Below are 16,258 nucleotides of genomic sequence, written 5' to 3'. Positions count from 1 at the left end.
AAAAGAGGCAAGCATGACAATATGACCATAACTCAGCGAACAACTAAATCTTCATTGGAACCTCTTGGAGATACTAGATCACTAACCTGAAGTGGCAAGGTAGCTCCAGACCATTGAGTCAGATTTGTCTGCATGAATCATTTAAGTTAATTGCTAGATGCTCATAAAAAATTAATTGCTAGATGTTCATAAGAAGGTATAACTAGAAGAAGACCTAAACAAATTTAAAACTGCTAGAGCTGCTTCTAAACTCAAATAGATGATGATATATGCATAAAGAAGATATAACTAAGTTAGACAAGTCATTGTCAGGGGAAAAAAACTATGAACCAGAACGACATTATATACAATACAAACCTTGTATTTAACGGTAAATATGCGAGCACCAGGAAAATCGGCTCCTAGCCACTCACTAGGCCAACATGTACCCAATTTACCAGCTTCCAAATCAATGTTCTCCACAAGACCAGCTTTGCTGGTTGTCGAAGACTTGTTATCTGCTATCCGCCATGACTTAAAAGGATCGCCACATAATCCATGGACAAAGACAACATCAAGTAGAGGATATGAAGATTCGGAGGAGACTGTGCTCCCGGAGCAAAAATGACCGGATCGGAGGGGTTACCTTTGGGGAGAATCTGACGGAGGAGATTGTGCCGGAGCAAAAATGGCGGAGATTTCGCCAGAGGAGACTTTGCCGCGAGGATCTGCCGGAGCAACCAAGGGAGCGCGCCGGAGGGAGAGGCAGAAGAAGAGCGCCGGAGGGAGCGGCAGAGGGAGAGCGCTGGACGGAGAGGCAGAGAGAGAGCGCCGAAGGGAGAGGCTGAGAACGCCGGAGGGAGCGGCAGAGGGAGAGCGCCGGACGGAGAGGCAGATGGAGAGCGCCGGAGGGAGAGGCAGAGAACGCCGAAGGGAGCGGCAGAGGGAGCTAGAGCGCCGGACGGAGAGGCAGAGGGAGAGCGTCGGAGGGAGAGGCTGAGAACGCCGGACGGAGATCGCAGAGAAAGAACGCGGAGAAGAAAAAAATCGGGACTCCTAAACCCTAAATTGCGATTATAGCGACGGATATTTTAATTCCGTCGCTAATTAGCGACGGAATTAAAATATCCGTCGCTAATTAGAGACGAATATTTTAATTCCGTCGCTATAATTAGCGACGAAATTAAATTCCGTCGCTATAATTAGCGACGGAATTAAATTCCGTCACTAATTAGCGACGGATATTTTAATTCCGTCGCTATAATTAGCGACAGAATTAAATTCCGTCACTAATTAGCGACGGAATGAATTATCCGTCGCTAATTATATCATTAGCGACGGAATAAAATATTCCGTCGCTAATTATAGCGACGGAATTAAATTCCGTCGTTATTTCCGTCGCTATTTCATGATTTTTTTGTAGTGCTCTTAGGATCAGCCAACCCGTGGTATGCTTCCATCAAATCCACTGTCACCCGCGAGATTAGAGAAGAGGTTAGGAGCCTGTTCGGAGTGTCAGGGAGCCATAGGATCCGAATACCCACCCTGACCAACACCCTCACTCACCAACCCCCCCCTTCCCACTTGACCACCTTCTTTTACGGCTAGCTAGCCGACGACCTTTGTTTTCCCATCCTCGAGTTCTTCCAGAATATAGCCATCTATTCCCACATCCCCCTCCAACAGCTAATGCCTAACTATTTCCCCCTCCTGTGCGGTGTAGTCATCATCTTTTGAGCCTATCAAATTTCCCTTTGCCCCATCCTCTTTTATTACTTCTTCTACTTGAAGAGAATGGAATAGGACGTCTTCTTCTTCACAATGAAGTCAAGTTATCATTTCCTAGATAAGTACCCGACCTTCCATAAGGGCTGAAAGTCTAAGTATTTCTTCATTAGGTCCCCGACCCCTTTGGCCTTCTTGATTGAGTGACAGTTCGAGCTGTCGAGTCCCCTACCCTTAAGGTCTTATATGAAGGAGTTAGTCTATCTAGATGTGGTGGAGCTGCTAAAGGGTCTGCACTTCAACATCAACAAGTTGTTGGGCAAGGAGGGCCTACTATACTGAGGGCGTTTGAGTCTGATCGACGTTGACCTACCTCAACCACTCGATAAGTTATCTTTCTTAACCTTCGTTTGTGATTGCTAATTGAATTTTAGTTCTCTTGTGTAGAGAATATACTAATGGACGCCTCGGTCATCAAATACATGAAGTGGGATCGAGTGACATTCCAGCTCTGGTGACACCTATTGCATTGGAAGAGGCTCCCATGGAGGTCGAGAACCAGAGCGAGGCACTATCAACTGCGACACCCCAGGCTCAAGTATAAGGGTCGAGCACCATGGAAGAGTTGCCTGAAGCTGCATCGACTATCGCGCAGATGATCAAAGAGGTGCCAGTCGTACCCTCGACCTCAAGGCTCAAGAAGAAGGGTAGCTGACCTCCCTCCACGGCCCAAGGTGAAAGGGCCAAGAAGAGAGCTCGGCCAATTTCCACCTCTGCACCGAACGAATCCGCAAACTTGAACAAGCCAACGGGTCAGAGCGAATAGAGGGTCCTGGTCGATCCTGCCACTATAGTCAAGGTCCTCACAAACAGTCCAAGGTTGTGCGTCCTCAACTAAGGGCCTTCCACCGAATTCGCATCACCAATCGACCACAAGTCAGGACGTCCCGAGCAGTCGCCCCCACGAATACCTAACCTGTCAGTCCCTTAGGCTTAGGCGGCACGGGGTCTCCTGTCGAGTCACAGCCAAGCACCAACACGAATATTATATTTGAGAGGTGTCCTAAAATAATCACCTTATGGTTATACTATTTATTGGATAAATAAAAATTTACTATCTGCACATTCTCTATGTGTTTGATTGGATCTTAAACTCATTTACTGAATGCCCGCAATACTATTCATAGCATGAGAAAATTTGTGATTGGATCACAACTAGTAAGCATCTCTACATGTGCAATTATGAATGTATTAAAATTATCCATAGTCGAGGAATTGATAAATACAAGCGTCATGGTGATGATGGCTGGTCTTTTGGGATTATCCATCAGAGTATCCTAGTTTAGGGTCTCAACTTAGTGTTCCTACAGATGACGCCAATTATATTCATGTCTAAGAATGCCCCCAGATAAATCACTAGACATCTGACTTCTATATTGACAGAGTCGCTTGAAACCCACAGGTAGCTGGGGAAGTCGACAGTGCTAAAGGGCTTCAAGGAGAAGAAAGAGAGTTAGAATGGAGGTTAGAAGTACCCTAGCTCAGTCACTCCGACACCCAAGTAAGTTCGATGGCCGAAGATGAGGAAGAACGAGGGAATAAAGTGGAGGTCGGGAATAGTGTGGGTGTGCGTGCGCGTACCTAGCTCGCGGAATGCGAATTCTTTTTATATAGACTCATCGGAAGAGATGTCACATCGATAGTAAAAAAAATATCCCATCACGGTAAAGAATGGTCCCATCACCCATGCCTAATATGGCAGAAGACTATACTGTATTAATAATGTATTAGATTATCTACTATTTCGAGTAATCTACCATCCCACGTGTTGTTCAGGTGGTTGTCAAATCAGATGAGTGAGAAATGTCATGTTGAGGGAGCGGAGATATTTATGCGAGAGTGTTGACTATATGAAATTGAGCCAACTAGGGAGTCGGCCTTCGTCGGAGAGACAAACGGAGCCAATTAGTCAGGCACGGAGCCAATTAGGTATGGAGCGAGTTAGGCACGGAGCCAATAGAGCATGAAGCCCACTTCTATCAGATATGTGTTATTTTCATCTGAACTGAATCTTTACTTTCTTGATGAGGGTATATCGACCCATGGCATTTCTAAAGTAAAGGGGGAAAAGGTACTCTTTCCAATTTGCATGTGAAAAGTTTTAATTTTGTTTTTAATGATAGAATACAAACAGTTAATAGATAGAAGATTGGTCTGCAGAAAATTGAATAAATATTAAAGAGTGTGAAAGGCGATTAGTTGAGGTAGCTGAAGTAGGGATACATGCCAACTTAAAGACATGATAATATTGATAGGTGAGATAGGGATCGATGGCACTGCAATGATAATATTAGCTGCAGTACGAACATATAATTGAACTTGAATAAGATCCTCAATATGTTGTGTTTTCTTAATTAGAGATTTCAGAAACTTATTTACACTCACATATTTGAATTTAGATCTATTAAGAAGAAATAATTATTTCTCCTTAAAATGGATTTACTCTTGGAATATATATAATACTGCAAGAACAAGAAGAAGAAGAAGAAGAATGATGGTTTATGCTGAAGCTAGAGGAGTAAGGACATAGAATAGAAACAAGGACAATATTGCACGCAATGAAAGCATGGATGAGCCACTCGATCATCCAGTCGTCGTGCACATCGATAGACAAAGCCAAAGCACCTCCTCCATCTCTCTTTTTCTCATGTGCCGGCCATTGAAATTAAACATCGATCATGGAGCTAGCCACTCAAGTTGCAGGGCAATAGAAATTACCCTGTTTGAAAGCCAACTCGAAGCTTGAAGCAGAAGACCACATCGATCATTATCTTCTTCTCCATTATACTTAATTTAGTTTTCTGCAACTTTGCTAGCTTTATCTGATTTGAGCTTTCATTTTATCTCTCTTGGCTTACCATCTTAATGAAGAACATGCACGTAAGCATCAATCTCAATCTGGACGCAGGACTAGGAAATGATGGGAAAGGAAAAAAGGATCGTTGAGAGAAGATCTAGTCAGAATAAATGAAGAGAACCATTTCACAAGCAATTCTTTTTGCCGGAGTTCTTACTTCTCTGGATGGCATGGCATAACATTTCCTTTCTGCATCATTCTCATTCTCTTTTCTTTTTCTTTTTCTTTTTCTTTCATGCAGATTCGTTGCCTTAGCAAGGAAGAAAGAAAATATGTGGAGAATTATTTCTCCAGCATAAGTCTACAAATCCATTTTCGAACACTGAGAATGTAATATTTTTTTAAAAAAGATGAACTGAGCTTTTTCTTTTTATTATTATCATTCCGTTGGCCTTCAGTATAAAAGCAGTAGTCGTTTCATATCTTCGCCAAGCATTCATTCACTCTCCATCTCTGTTCCGTTCATGTTAAACGATATTTGACGCGCCAATGGCCGTCCATTCCGAAATCAACGGCCCAGATCCTGCCTTCGAATTCTTCTCTTTCTTCGACTCCCCCGACTCTCCTCCTGCCTTGTGCGCCGCCGACGACATCTTCCTCGCCGGAAAGATCCTTCCCTTCGGCGCTCCTCCTACCAAACGGTACCAAATCTCGGAAGGAGAACTCTTCCGGCGACACTTACTCGAAGTCGACCCTCCGACGACCAGGTGCACCGCCGACGATATCTTCTCCACCGGAAAGTTCCTCCCTTTCGGAGCCCCTCCGCTCAAACAACCATACCTCTCGGACTGGGAACTCCGGGCACAGGACTTGCCCAATGCCGACTGTCTCCGCCGCTTCTGGGGCGGCGCCCAGTCGAAGGCCGGGTACCGGAGGCTCAGGAAGGTGTTAGACTGCGACGGAAAAGGGCTCGAAAGGTCAACGTCCGCAAGGCCTCAGAAGGAGCCGCATCGGCCAAGGTGGTTCCTCTTCGTTCTGGGTTCCATGCGAGTGCCGGAGACGACGGACATGAGCAACATACGGAACCGGCAGCGCCGCCAGCGGAGCCGGGCCGCCGAACCAGGCGGCGACGTGGGACGAGGGACGTGGAGGCTATTGCGGTCGCTTAGCTGTCGGCGGTTGGAGAGCGCCGCCGTTGTGACAGCGCCGCCGTTGACCTTCACCTCCCGCATGAAAGGCCCGTGATCTTAGGGTCGACATCTGATGTCTACTTTCAGACAGGTCTCTAGATTTTTTTTTTTTTCTAAATTTATGTATTAAAAATATCGAAAAAATTTTAAAATTACGTTCAAAGCACTAAATCTTCCATAAATGCACATATATAATATATTATTATATTCACAGACCACTTCTCTTTTAATTTTAATTGCCAAAAGTATCAATAAAACTATTATCCGATTAATGACCAAATACTAAAAACGGAGGCAAATTTTAGATTTTAATTTTTAAATATCATTTATTGAAGAAAAAAGTTACTCATATTTTATTTAATTATTTTTAATTAAATAAATAATAATAATTTAAAATGATATTGCATCCACATTTTAATTGATTCTATTTGAGATTGAAATAGTAAATATTATCTAACATCATCGGTTATCTATACATCAACAAATAAGAAGTTAATTGTTTTTTTTTTCTTTTCTTTCTTTTACCCTAATAAAAAAAATATGAAAAATTTCAGTTTTATTTCCTTCCCTTAACCGGACACGTGGAAAACTTCCCTGTCAGTTTCCAAAGTCAAAAGCTAGAATCAGGACATTATGGCAAAGCGACGACCACTTCCTCATTTGGATGAAATCTAACGGCAGAAGGCACTGACACGGCTATCAAAGACGACATGCATCAAAGTCAACTCTCCTCGTGGAGCACTATTTCCCTTTTGACCTGTCGATTCCGATTCCCACTCATTCCATTCACATTGATTCTTTCATCCACGTTGTTAATACCGGCCACACGGGAGACACGGAGGGCCCACCGATTCTAACTCCGCTACGAGCCGTTCATAGGTCAACCTGCTATTCGTTGACCATGGATTTCACCTACTGCCGTGGATCCAACGGCGAGTGACCGGCCACCTTCGGCTCTCGGTTAAAGTCAAATCTAAACATGGCAGCCAGCAAAGTCAGACCTCAATTATTCAGCAATTACCGGTGAAATTTCAACTGCTCTTTCCTTTTTTTTAAAAAAAATAATAATCTAATTTTCAGAAGTCCCTCACAAATTTAAAAATTTGAAAGAGAAAAGACAAATCTATCTCGATTTTTCAAAGGGTTGACTCGTGAACCGATGCCCCTTGTTTCCGCCTTACGTCTTCTTCTGCAATTTTGCCAGGGCACTGCAAAAAGTCAACCAGTTGATGATAATCTTGATGAGATATCGGCCGTTCGATCTAGAAACCTGCCTGGTCGTTGACCAGTTACTCATTTCTTTATTAAGCCCTCCCTTTCCTTTCTTCCTCTTCCAGATCTTAATTTGATTCTCTTGGAGCTACGATTTTTGCAGTGGTTTAGGGGGATCGTCGGGGATGGCCGTCGATTCGATGGGGTACGGGAAAAGGGATGAGCAGGCTGCCGTCCGGGAGGCGGCGGCCGTCGGGCTCCGCAGCTTGGAGCGCCTCGTGTTCCAGCTCTCCCACCAGCAGTCGCCGCCGGATTGCCTCGAAATCGCCGATGAGACGGTGTCCAGGTTCAAGCAGGTGATCTCCGTCCTGAATCGGACCGGCCGCGCCCGCTTTCGCCGCGGCCCCATCCCCGCCGCGGCTCCATCCCCGCCAGCCGTGGAACCGTCGGTATCCCAAAACTTCGCGCCCGATGTTCCTCCTCCTCCTCCTCCTCCTCCGCCGGTGGCGACGTCGCATCAAACCGTGACCCTGGACTTCACAAAGCCCAATGAGAACTTCAACCCCTCGGCGACGATGTCTGTATCCAGTTCATCTTTCCTATCGTCTCTCACCGGCGGCGACGGCAGCGTGACCGGCAAGTTGTGCCCGGGACCCTCTGTTCTCGTCCCTTCAGCTGGGAAGCCACCGCTCGCGTCCTGCAACAAGCGAAAGCAAGGCGCCGACCACTCCCACTCCGCCAACGACTTCAAGGCGGCGGCCTCCGCCGGGCGCTGCCACTGCACGAAGAAAAGGTACGCCTCCCATCGTCCTCTGTTCTTCCCTTTCCGCGCACGTTAGCCAATATCCACTCCTCGCTAAACTCTTTCCTTTGGGGCATGTTTTAGCAAGAAGAACCGTGACAAAACTACCGTGCGCCTCCCGGCGATAAGCTCGAGGAACGCAGACATCCCGGCGGACGAGTACTCGTGGCGCAAGTACGGGCAGAAGCCCATCAAGGGCTCGCCTTACCCTAGGTCAGTAGTGGATCTAAGACGTCCGATTTCTCCCCCTTCGCTTCGTGGCTCGATCTGAACCGTCTCTTTCCTGTCCTCGCAGGGGCTACTACAAGTGCAGCAGCGTTAAGGGCTGCCCTGCCCGGAAGCACGTCGAGCGGGCGCCCGACGACCCGGCGATGCTGATCGTGACGTACGATGGGGAGCACCGGCACGGGCAGATTAAGACCTTCGTGGAGAAGCCGTCCGGTTGACCTCGTCCTCGTCGTTGACCGGTTCAACTCCGCCGGCGACCAGTTCCTTTACCAGTAGCTCTATTAAGTTAATTGTTTCCTATTTTTCGTTCCTCGTTTTTTTTTTGTAGGGTCGTTTGACTTGTAAAGATAGAATTCGAACTTGGAATGTAGACCTTCTGACCGACAAAGAAAAGTGCGGCAGTTTTTTCGACCTTTATTCATTGCTGCCATTAATCCTTCTTTGTCCTTTAATCGATGAAAAGTCAACGGGCCTGCCGCGTTCTAATATATATATAATCTATGTGATTCATTAAATATTAAAATACATCGAGAAAGCTTTCTTAAAACAATTTATTCGTTATGTTCCAATGAAATATAGTCGATGATCAAATCATCGATCATCAGAACAGATTAATATACATATTTCTCATAGATAATTATTAGAAGAAATGAAGAGATTTGAAAAATACTCTAAAAGAGAATTAAAATAGCACTGGAGTGAATTTAAATAAGCTACTCTAATATTTAAATTAAAATTTTATAGAATATGAATATGTTTGTGCAATCTGTGTCATGAATATGAATAATTTTTTATAAAGTTATTAATGTATCCAATTTCTGAAATATCAATATCCGTTTAATATATATGTTTCGAAATACGTACTATCATTTATGATATACTCTGATATATGAGTTTTAATAGTCCATATTTTTTGAGATATTTTTTTATTTTTGAAGAAAATAATCTTAAGATTTCATGATCTTACGACCGAATCATATTTACGGGCTCAACTTAGAAACAAACAAAGAAAAACCTAAGGCTGAGATAAGGTTGACGCATGAGATAGAATCGAAGTCGAGACTCGAGACTGAACAAAGATCGAGATCGGGACTCGAGACCGAGTAAAGATATGTGTCTAAGGTTGAGATGTAATTGGTGTCAAGGATATTTAAGATTTTTTACTTATATGAGTTTTTTCAATGCTTCTATGTTGGGATTAGTTACCAGTTCAAATTTGATAAAAATTTATATTTTTTGGGAACTAGTGGGAATGTGTTCTTATTTATTAATAGGATTTTGGTTCACACAATCGACTGCAGCAAGTGCTTGTCAAAAAGCTTTTGTAACTAATCGTGTAGGGGATTTTGGTTTATTATTAGGAATCTTAGGTTTTTATTGGATAACTGGTAGTTTTGAATTTCGGGATTTGTAAGATTGAATAAAGATCAAAGTCAGAATTCAAGATTGAGTAGAGGTCCAGATCAACACCTCTTTGACTGATAACACATCATGATTTTAATATCGTGTGATGCGTTAAGGTAATAAATTCCTACCGCATCACAGTATACTCTAGAAGAGTCTCACATGGAAAATTTTCCAATACGACGATGTAACTCTCAAAATACATGCAATAAACATGCCGAGAAAGTTGACATTGACCCTCTCCAAGTTGACTTTTATTAATTTTTTGTTTTTATACAATTAGTATTTTTTAGAGACTTCTCCACCTAATAATGGTTATTATTGTTCATTCACATCGTGGACAATGACAAGGTAGATCTAAATTTATGCGTGCAATATTGAACATATCTTTAAGGATGTGAGGAATTGAATGGGAATATTGAACACGTCTTAACGTGAGGAATTGAATGAAAATGTTTATAGTGGTCAACTGTAGTATTTCGATTTACTTTCTCATAGATGTCGTAAAATTAATCGTGTAAAACCGCTGAAAATAATAAATTTCACTTGTTACTGCAGAGGAATTGAATGGGAGATTTCTAAGTCGGTCACGAGTGTAAACAAACACTGAAATGTTGATCTGTTGCAGGATCTCAATGCCTTGAGGAAGCATGATAGTTCCATAGTTCATGGTTGTCAAAATTGTTCAATCATTAAGGGATTATCTGAGTTAGATCAGGATTTTTATTTATTGATAATCCAGAGCACAACTTATGATCAAGATCATTCATAATTCTCAATTAGATGGATCCATTAGATTAGTCACTATGGACAATTCAACTGAGACAAAAATGTGAAGGGTAAATGACACACTGGTAATATCTCTTCATTGCTTGCACCAACCAAAATAAACATGTACAAAAACATACCCTAATTTATTTAATGAGACAAAATTTCTCTCAAGGGAAACATCAGTATCTGAGAATTTGAGACTTCTGAAAAGTTAGAATAGAGTAGAAAGAATCAAATTTCAGGTGAAACACAAGGATTATATGAGAACATCATCCATTTTATGCAGGTGCAACTGATTGTAATTTTGCAGTCTTGGCTTTCAACCTCTGCATAAAGTGAGGATTGGCTTTCAGTCTATCCTTGACGTAAGCATGCCGAGCCTTTTCTACCAACTCATCAGCTGTCTCTGCATCTTCTATCAACGCTAGCAGTGTCCTAAGGCAATCTTTCCTGTTCTCCTCTCGGTGTTCAAACCTAATAGTAACAAGGCAATTTAGCTTAGTATTTTGATTCATTTAATACATATCAAGAAACTGACCCACCAAGTCAAACATTGAGCATGTGATTAAGTTACCACTAGACTTCAAAATGGTATAAACTTCAACCAAAATGTCAAACGTATGTATGTGGAACCTGATTGAGCCACCCATGATGCACATATGATGGGGATGCATTCCTCAAGAACTAACATTAGTGATATCGACAATAAAACTCAACATTAACTGAATTTGAGAATTTTATATATGCCAAATAATATCCCAAACTAATCAATTTATGTAATATGAACCTACACAATATATATAGCATAAGCTAGGTAGCATGCATCAATGTACGGTAACCTATCCAAGCAATCCATATAGATTATAGTTATTGTTTGTTAATTTGTCTAAAGTTGAATTAAACGAATTTAGATTATTACTGTAGATATGATTTATACTCTACAAGGGATTATTTAAGGACTAACTATTCAGAAAGAGTTATCAAGAACAAGCATACGATGACACAGTCTAGATAGCATTGTTTTCACATGCATTATGCGGGAACCCAAGGGCAGATTAAAAAGTTGATGCCAAAGAGGGACCTAACTGTTTCAGATGACATTGTATCATTGTAAATGAGCACATGAATATACCTTTCACTGGGTAATGTTAGTTCATCTTTACAGTAATAGTACGTTTGACCAACACACAAGTGAATAACTTATGGGAAAAGAATACGTATATATCTACAAATAGTGTAGTTAGAAAGTGTAATCAAGAACAAACATAAAATGACAGGTTTGTTAACATTGTTTTCACAAGCACAGACAATAGAAACCAAAGGGCAGGCCATTAGTTAAAACATAGAGGGACCTAACTGTTTAAGTTTAAATTGGATTATTATGAAATGAGCAAATTAGCATACCTTTCACTGGTAATTGTTAGCTCATCTTTACCCGAATGATACCTTTTTCCAACTACTTCACATAATCTGCGAAAAGCATACCGTGAAAGGCCCAGCTCTTTAACAGTCACTGAAAGTTTCACTTTTCTATTTTTCGGATGCCATGCATCACCACCAGGACCAAATACAACACGAGACTGCCATCTTAAAATAGGTCCTTCACCAGGTGGGTCATCTGATTTTACTTTCTTATCTTCCTCAGGGGGTTGTTCTTCTTCCGTTTCCTCCATGCATTCCATAACTATTTTATCCTCAAACTCTTTAAACAGATCATAGGCCTCTTTAGGTTCAAGTTCTCCTCTTTCACACATTTCACCTAACTCATTGAACTTTGCCTCAACCTTTTGTTTTACCTCATCTATATATACGGCATGAGAAAAACATAAGATGATAAGTAAACAAAAATGATGTTAATACCAAAAAAATAAAACAGTTAGTACAAGTATAATGCAAACTTGAACTCTGTATAAAGAGGGTATGAAAGAAGCACATGAAAATTGTAAGTTAAGATTCTCTTCAACTAAAAATATGGCATGGGAAAAACATATGATGATCAGTAAACAAAAATGATGTTAATACAAAAAAAATAATTAGTACAAGTATAATGCAAACTTGAACTCTGTATAAATAGGGGATGAAAGAAGCACATGCAAATTGTAGGCCAACATTCTCTTATGCCATTATTAACCTTAGAAAATAGGAAGTAAAAAGAAAAAAGATTTGTTGGTGAGATCAGCCTCGAGGTGGTTGGATTGGATAAGATGTTTTCAGGTTTGATTGAAATGTTTTGATGAATGGCAAAAGAGTTTAAGTTGAGTTTGTTTGTATGCCTGTCATGTGCATTGAGTTTGAGTGGACTTGGCAGGTTGCATGTGGATGAAGTCCTAGAGGCGAAGGCTTTTGAGCAAGTGGATGAAATTTTAGAGGCAAGGTCTTTGGACAAATGGTAAAGTCCCGGAAGCATGGAAGCACAATTTTTGAGCAAGAGGATGAAGTACTGGAGGTGCGACCTTTAGGCACACATGGAAGACCTGGGAGGGCAACTCTTGGGCAAATTTGAGAAAGCCAAAGACAATGAGCTATGAGAGTCTCAGGCTCGTTATTTGGGAACATACTTGTATGACCTTGTAGAGAGTAATCCTAGACTTAGTCAGTGACCAAGCTCGATCTCAGAGCTTTGCGAAGGCTTACGAACCTTCCGATCAACTGTTGACTTCAGTTGACTACCTAATCAACTAAAGGCAATCTGTTTGGAACAGAATGCACTCTGTTGAGCTTGAGTCAACTGAAAAAGGGGACCAGTAGACTCAACTAGATTTGAGTAGACTAGTGACAATTTCAATTGATTAGGGAATTAACTGATTCTAGTCCATTGAAGTAATTTAAAAAGTGATTGTTGGACAATTGTGGAGGCTTGTCTATATAAGCATCGATCGCAGTTTATTCTTGATATCCTTACACAAACGTCTACCACATTTTGCTACTGAACCACCAAACCGAGATAAATGTAACTAAGGCCTACTAGAAGGCCATTTTTACATGATTTGGTATTCTTCTATTTTTATGACTGTTTTAAATCTTTGTAAAGAAGATATTACTGCTATAAGAGGTTTCTCCACCTCCAAAGACAAAATTTTGAGCTTGATCAACCAATTAGATAATTAGGCTGTAGAGTAGGAATCGAGAATTTTAAACCACATAAATCTCTTCTATGTTAGCATTGACTATTGTATTTCCATTTTTGTCTCATCTCTAACTTGTTAATTTAGCCTTGTGAGAATACACAAGAGAAATAATACTTTATCTAGGTCAAATCGCTATTCACCCCCTCTAGCTACTTCGATCCAACAACAATGATCCTATCAACATTAGCATTGCATGATCCATACGCAAAAGACTTATCATCGTGGCTTTTTTTTTGGGCTGCCATCCATCATTGTCGTTATCGAAATAGCACGGGTGGGCACTTGGCATTCCTATGCCCTTTCAATTATTTTAGATTCATGCTCTACTAAGGGAAAAGATCTATCTGATATTATTTGCACATATAGTGCAAATAATCTCATTCTCACTTCTTTTTTTACTCAATTCGTTTCTTGTCTTTCCCCAACTCAATTATATGATGGATTCATCATGCTATTTTGTTGCCTATGGTTGGATATTTGAAATTACTCTTATAGTAACTTATCTTATATATAAGGATAAGAATCTTTCATAATACAGTAGTAATCATGCATATGTTACCAATTTGGAACTATTGTGTTGCATTTTTTGTAACTAAGAGATGTCTTCTCTACTCAGTTTGTCAATTGAAATTCATTGGCTTTAACATGACTATGACTATTCATATTCTTCATTTTAGTCTTCCTATGACTATCAAATTCAGATCAAGCCCTAGCTTGGTCATCCTAAGTCAATTTAAGATATCCAGCTGCAGCTTGTATAATATAAGTTGATTAAATTGATTTAATGTTATAATGAAAACGGATGTGATAATACAATGTAATAAAGAATTAAACATGCAATGGTGCTGGAATGCTACATGGATCATCTTTTAAAATAATATTTTTAGATGTAAAAAGGAATATATGGGATTTTTAGCAAGCACAAAATAATTAAAATCAAGCATCTTTTTCATAACAAATCACAAACTTAAGAACAAAAGTGGAAGATATAAAACACCCTATCTTCAACAAGGGTCCACAACCAAGAAAACTGCAGATTCTCGAACATAATTTAATGCTCAAGTTATACAAATCATATAGTTGAAAACCATTATTTCGAATGCAAGTAGTTCGCAAACACATTCAAATAATAAGAAATACACCATAGTCTTGTGACATAATGAAAACTAAAATGCATTTTAGCAATTGAATCTAAAATTTGCATTGACTTGATAAAAATAGATGCAGTGATTATGATCGTCATATAAGCAAACAAGGAAAACTTCTCAGAAAAGTTTATCAAGGACTGCTACTATTCTAACCTGGAAGGAGCTTATCGTAGTTAACCATGTCTTCCAGGATATCCTCGCACACTTTGGTGTCCTTCAGGAATCCCTGCTCAGTGGCCTCCCGGACAAAGGCATCCCACTTCTGGTCATTCATATTGAAGTACTCATTTTTCATCAGCTTTTTCTCCACATACTGCCTGGCATTGTAAAGATTATCGATTTCCTCATCCGTCGTATGCATCTCTTCGAAATCATCTTCAAACTCCTGATCCTTCACATCCGTGAGCGGGGCCATCCGTAGCTCTTCCATTAGCTCGTCATCAGTTTCCTCGTGCTTCCCTGACACCCGCCGCGCCAAGACCGCCTCCAAAACCGACCCCAGAGCCTCCTCGTTATCCTCCTTATAGTACAACTCGAGTCGGCGCTTCAGCTCTAATCAGACACCAAAGAGAAAGAAAAGCTCCTACCTTTAGCGATAAATTGAAATAAATCGACGGTAATAGGGACAAAATATTCCACCTTTGTTGCTGACGTCCTCGGCCAGGGTATGGCCCTTGAGGGCTTCAGCCAGGGAGGCAGCTGGCTCGGGAGGAGCAGCGACCTCGGAGTCGGATGAAGAGGAGAAAGGGCGGAGGAAGGCATTGAGGAAAGGGACTTGCGCCGAGGAGGTGAAGGCTGTCCGGGGAGGCGGAGGGCGGAGGCGGCGGACGAGGAGATGGGAGTGGTGGAGTAGGTGACGTCTCATATTTGGTACTAGGGTTTTTGGAATTCTTGCGGAATCATATATGCTTATCTGTTCTATTATCAGACAAAAACATAAACAATTTCAAAATGCTCAGTGATCTATAAAATCTATTTCAAAATTAATTAAATAAAAAAAATTAAATATCCAAATTATAAAAAAAAATATTCAAAAACACTAATTTACTATTGATTATCTCTTGTACGCTGTTAAAACATTTTTTTATAGAAAATTAATTGAAAATTCGAGTCAAGTTCTCTTTATAACTGATTCTACAGTCACTCTTTATAAATGAAAAATAGGGGTGCCCTTCTCTATTTAAACAGAAAATTAAAAAACATTTGAGAATTGATTTGGAATATTAATTGATACGGGTGGTCAAGATGACGTGGCTCTCCTGTAGGCCAAGTTCAAGAATCTTTCTAATGGTTAAGATCCAGGTTGAAGTGTCAGCACAAGTCAACATGACATTGACCCCGTATCGATCGACTGTGACTCCATCTCGTGTTATTTCTCGTGTCAACGAACGACAATCTCGTCTTGGCTAGTCTCCACCAACTCCGTCTCGGTCAACCTCGTCTTAGCTATCTCTCTTAGCCACCAACAGCCCCTAACTCGGTCAACTGTCTCTAGTATTGCCCCCAACTCCATCTCAGCTACCTCTCATCTCTGCCAACAATTGCCCATAGTCTCAGCCAACTCCGTCTCGGTCAATCTCGTCTCGACTATCTCTCGTTTCGGTTGATCTCATCTCAGCAATCCTTTTGCTTGACCAACCCTGCCGCGACTGTCTCAAGTCTACTGTCTCAGCCACTCCACCTCACTTTGGCTCACTCTGACTCCTAGTTTTGGGTCTCTAGCACACTAGCCTTGTGAGTCACTGCCCAAAGGACCTGTCTACAAGTAATATAGGTTTGGTCCCCTTCAATACCCTTCCTTCTGCATCATCATA

General features: G+C 41.1%; 2 protein-coding genes across 2 annotated transcripts; one reads left to right on the top strand and one right to left on the bottom strand.

Annotated features, from left to right (window-relative positions):
* Positions 1–7,112: 7,112 nt before the first annotated feature.
* LOC141826710 (putative WRKY transcription factor 11) lies at positions 7,113–8,410 on the top strand. The gene is made up of 3 exons (XM_074713992.1): positions 7,113–7,756; positions 7,850–7,978; positions 8,061–8,410. The coding sequence occupies exons 1-3, from the start codon at positions 7,149–7,151 to the stop codon at positions 8,209–8,211; spliced, it is 888 nt and encodes a 295-aa protein (XP_074570093.1). The 5' UTR covers positions 7,113–7,148; the 3' UTR covers positions 8,212–8,410.
* Positions 8,411–10,239: 1,829 nt separating this feature from the next.
* Positions 10,240–15,381, bottom strand: LOC141828580 (uncharacterized). Its single transcript, XM_074716034.1, has 4 exons — positions 15,084–15,381; positions 14,598–14,996; positions 11,573–11,969; positions 10,240–10,642 (listed from the first exon to the last, which is right to left on the bottom strand). Exons 1-4 carry the CDS (start codon positions 15,307–15,309, stop codon positions 10,447–10,449), a joined length of 1,218 nt encoding a protein of 405 aa, XP_074572135.1. The 5' UTR covers positions 15,310–15,381; the 3' UTR covers positions 10,240–10,446.
* Between the last annotated feature and the right edge of the window lie 877 nt (positions 15,382–16,258).

This window comes from Curcuma longa, chromosome 4 (genome assembly GCF_044706935.1).
Source record: "Curcuma longa cultivar G26 ecotype Majalengka, Jawa Barat chromosome 4, ITB_CL_G26_1.1, whole genome shotgun sequence".
Classification (NCBI taxonomy): Eukaryota; Viridiplantae; Streptophyta; class Magnoliopsida; order Zingiberales; family Zingiberaceae; genus Curcuma; species Curcuma longa.
This window is presented reverse-complemented; position numbering and strand designations above follow the sequence as displayed.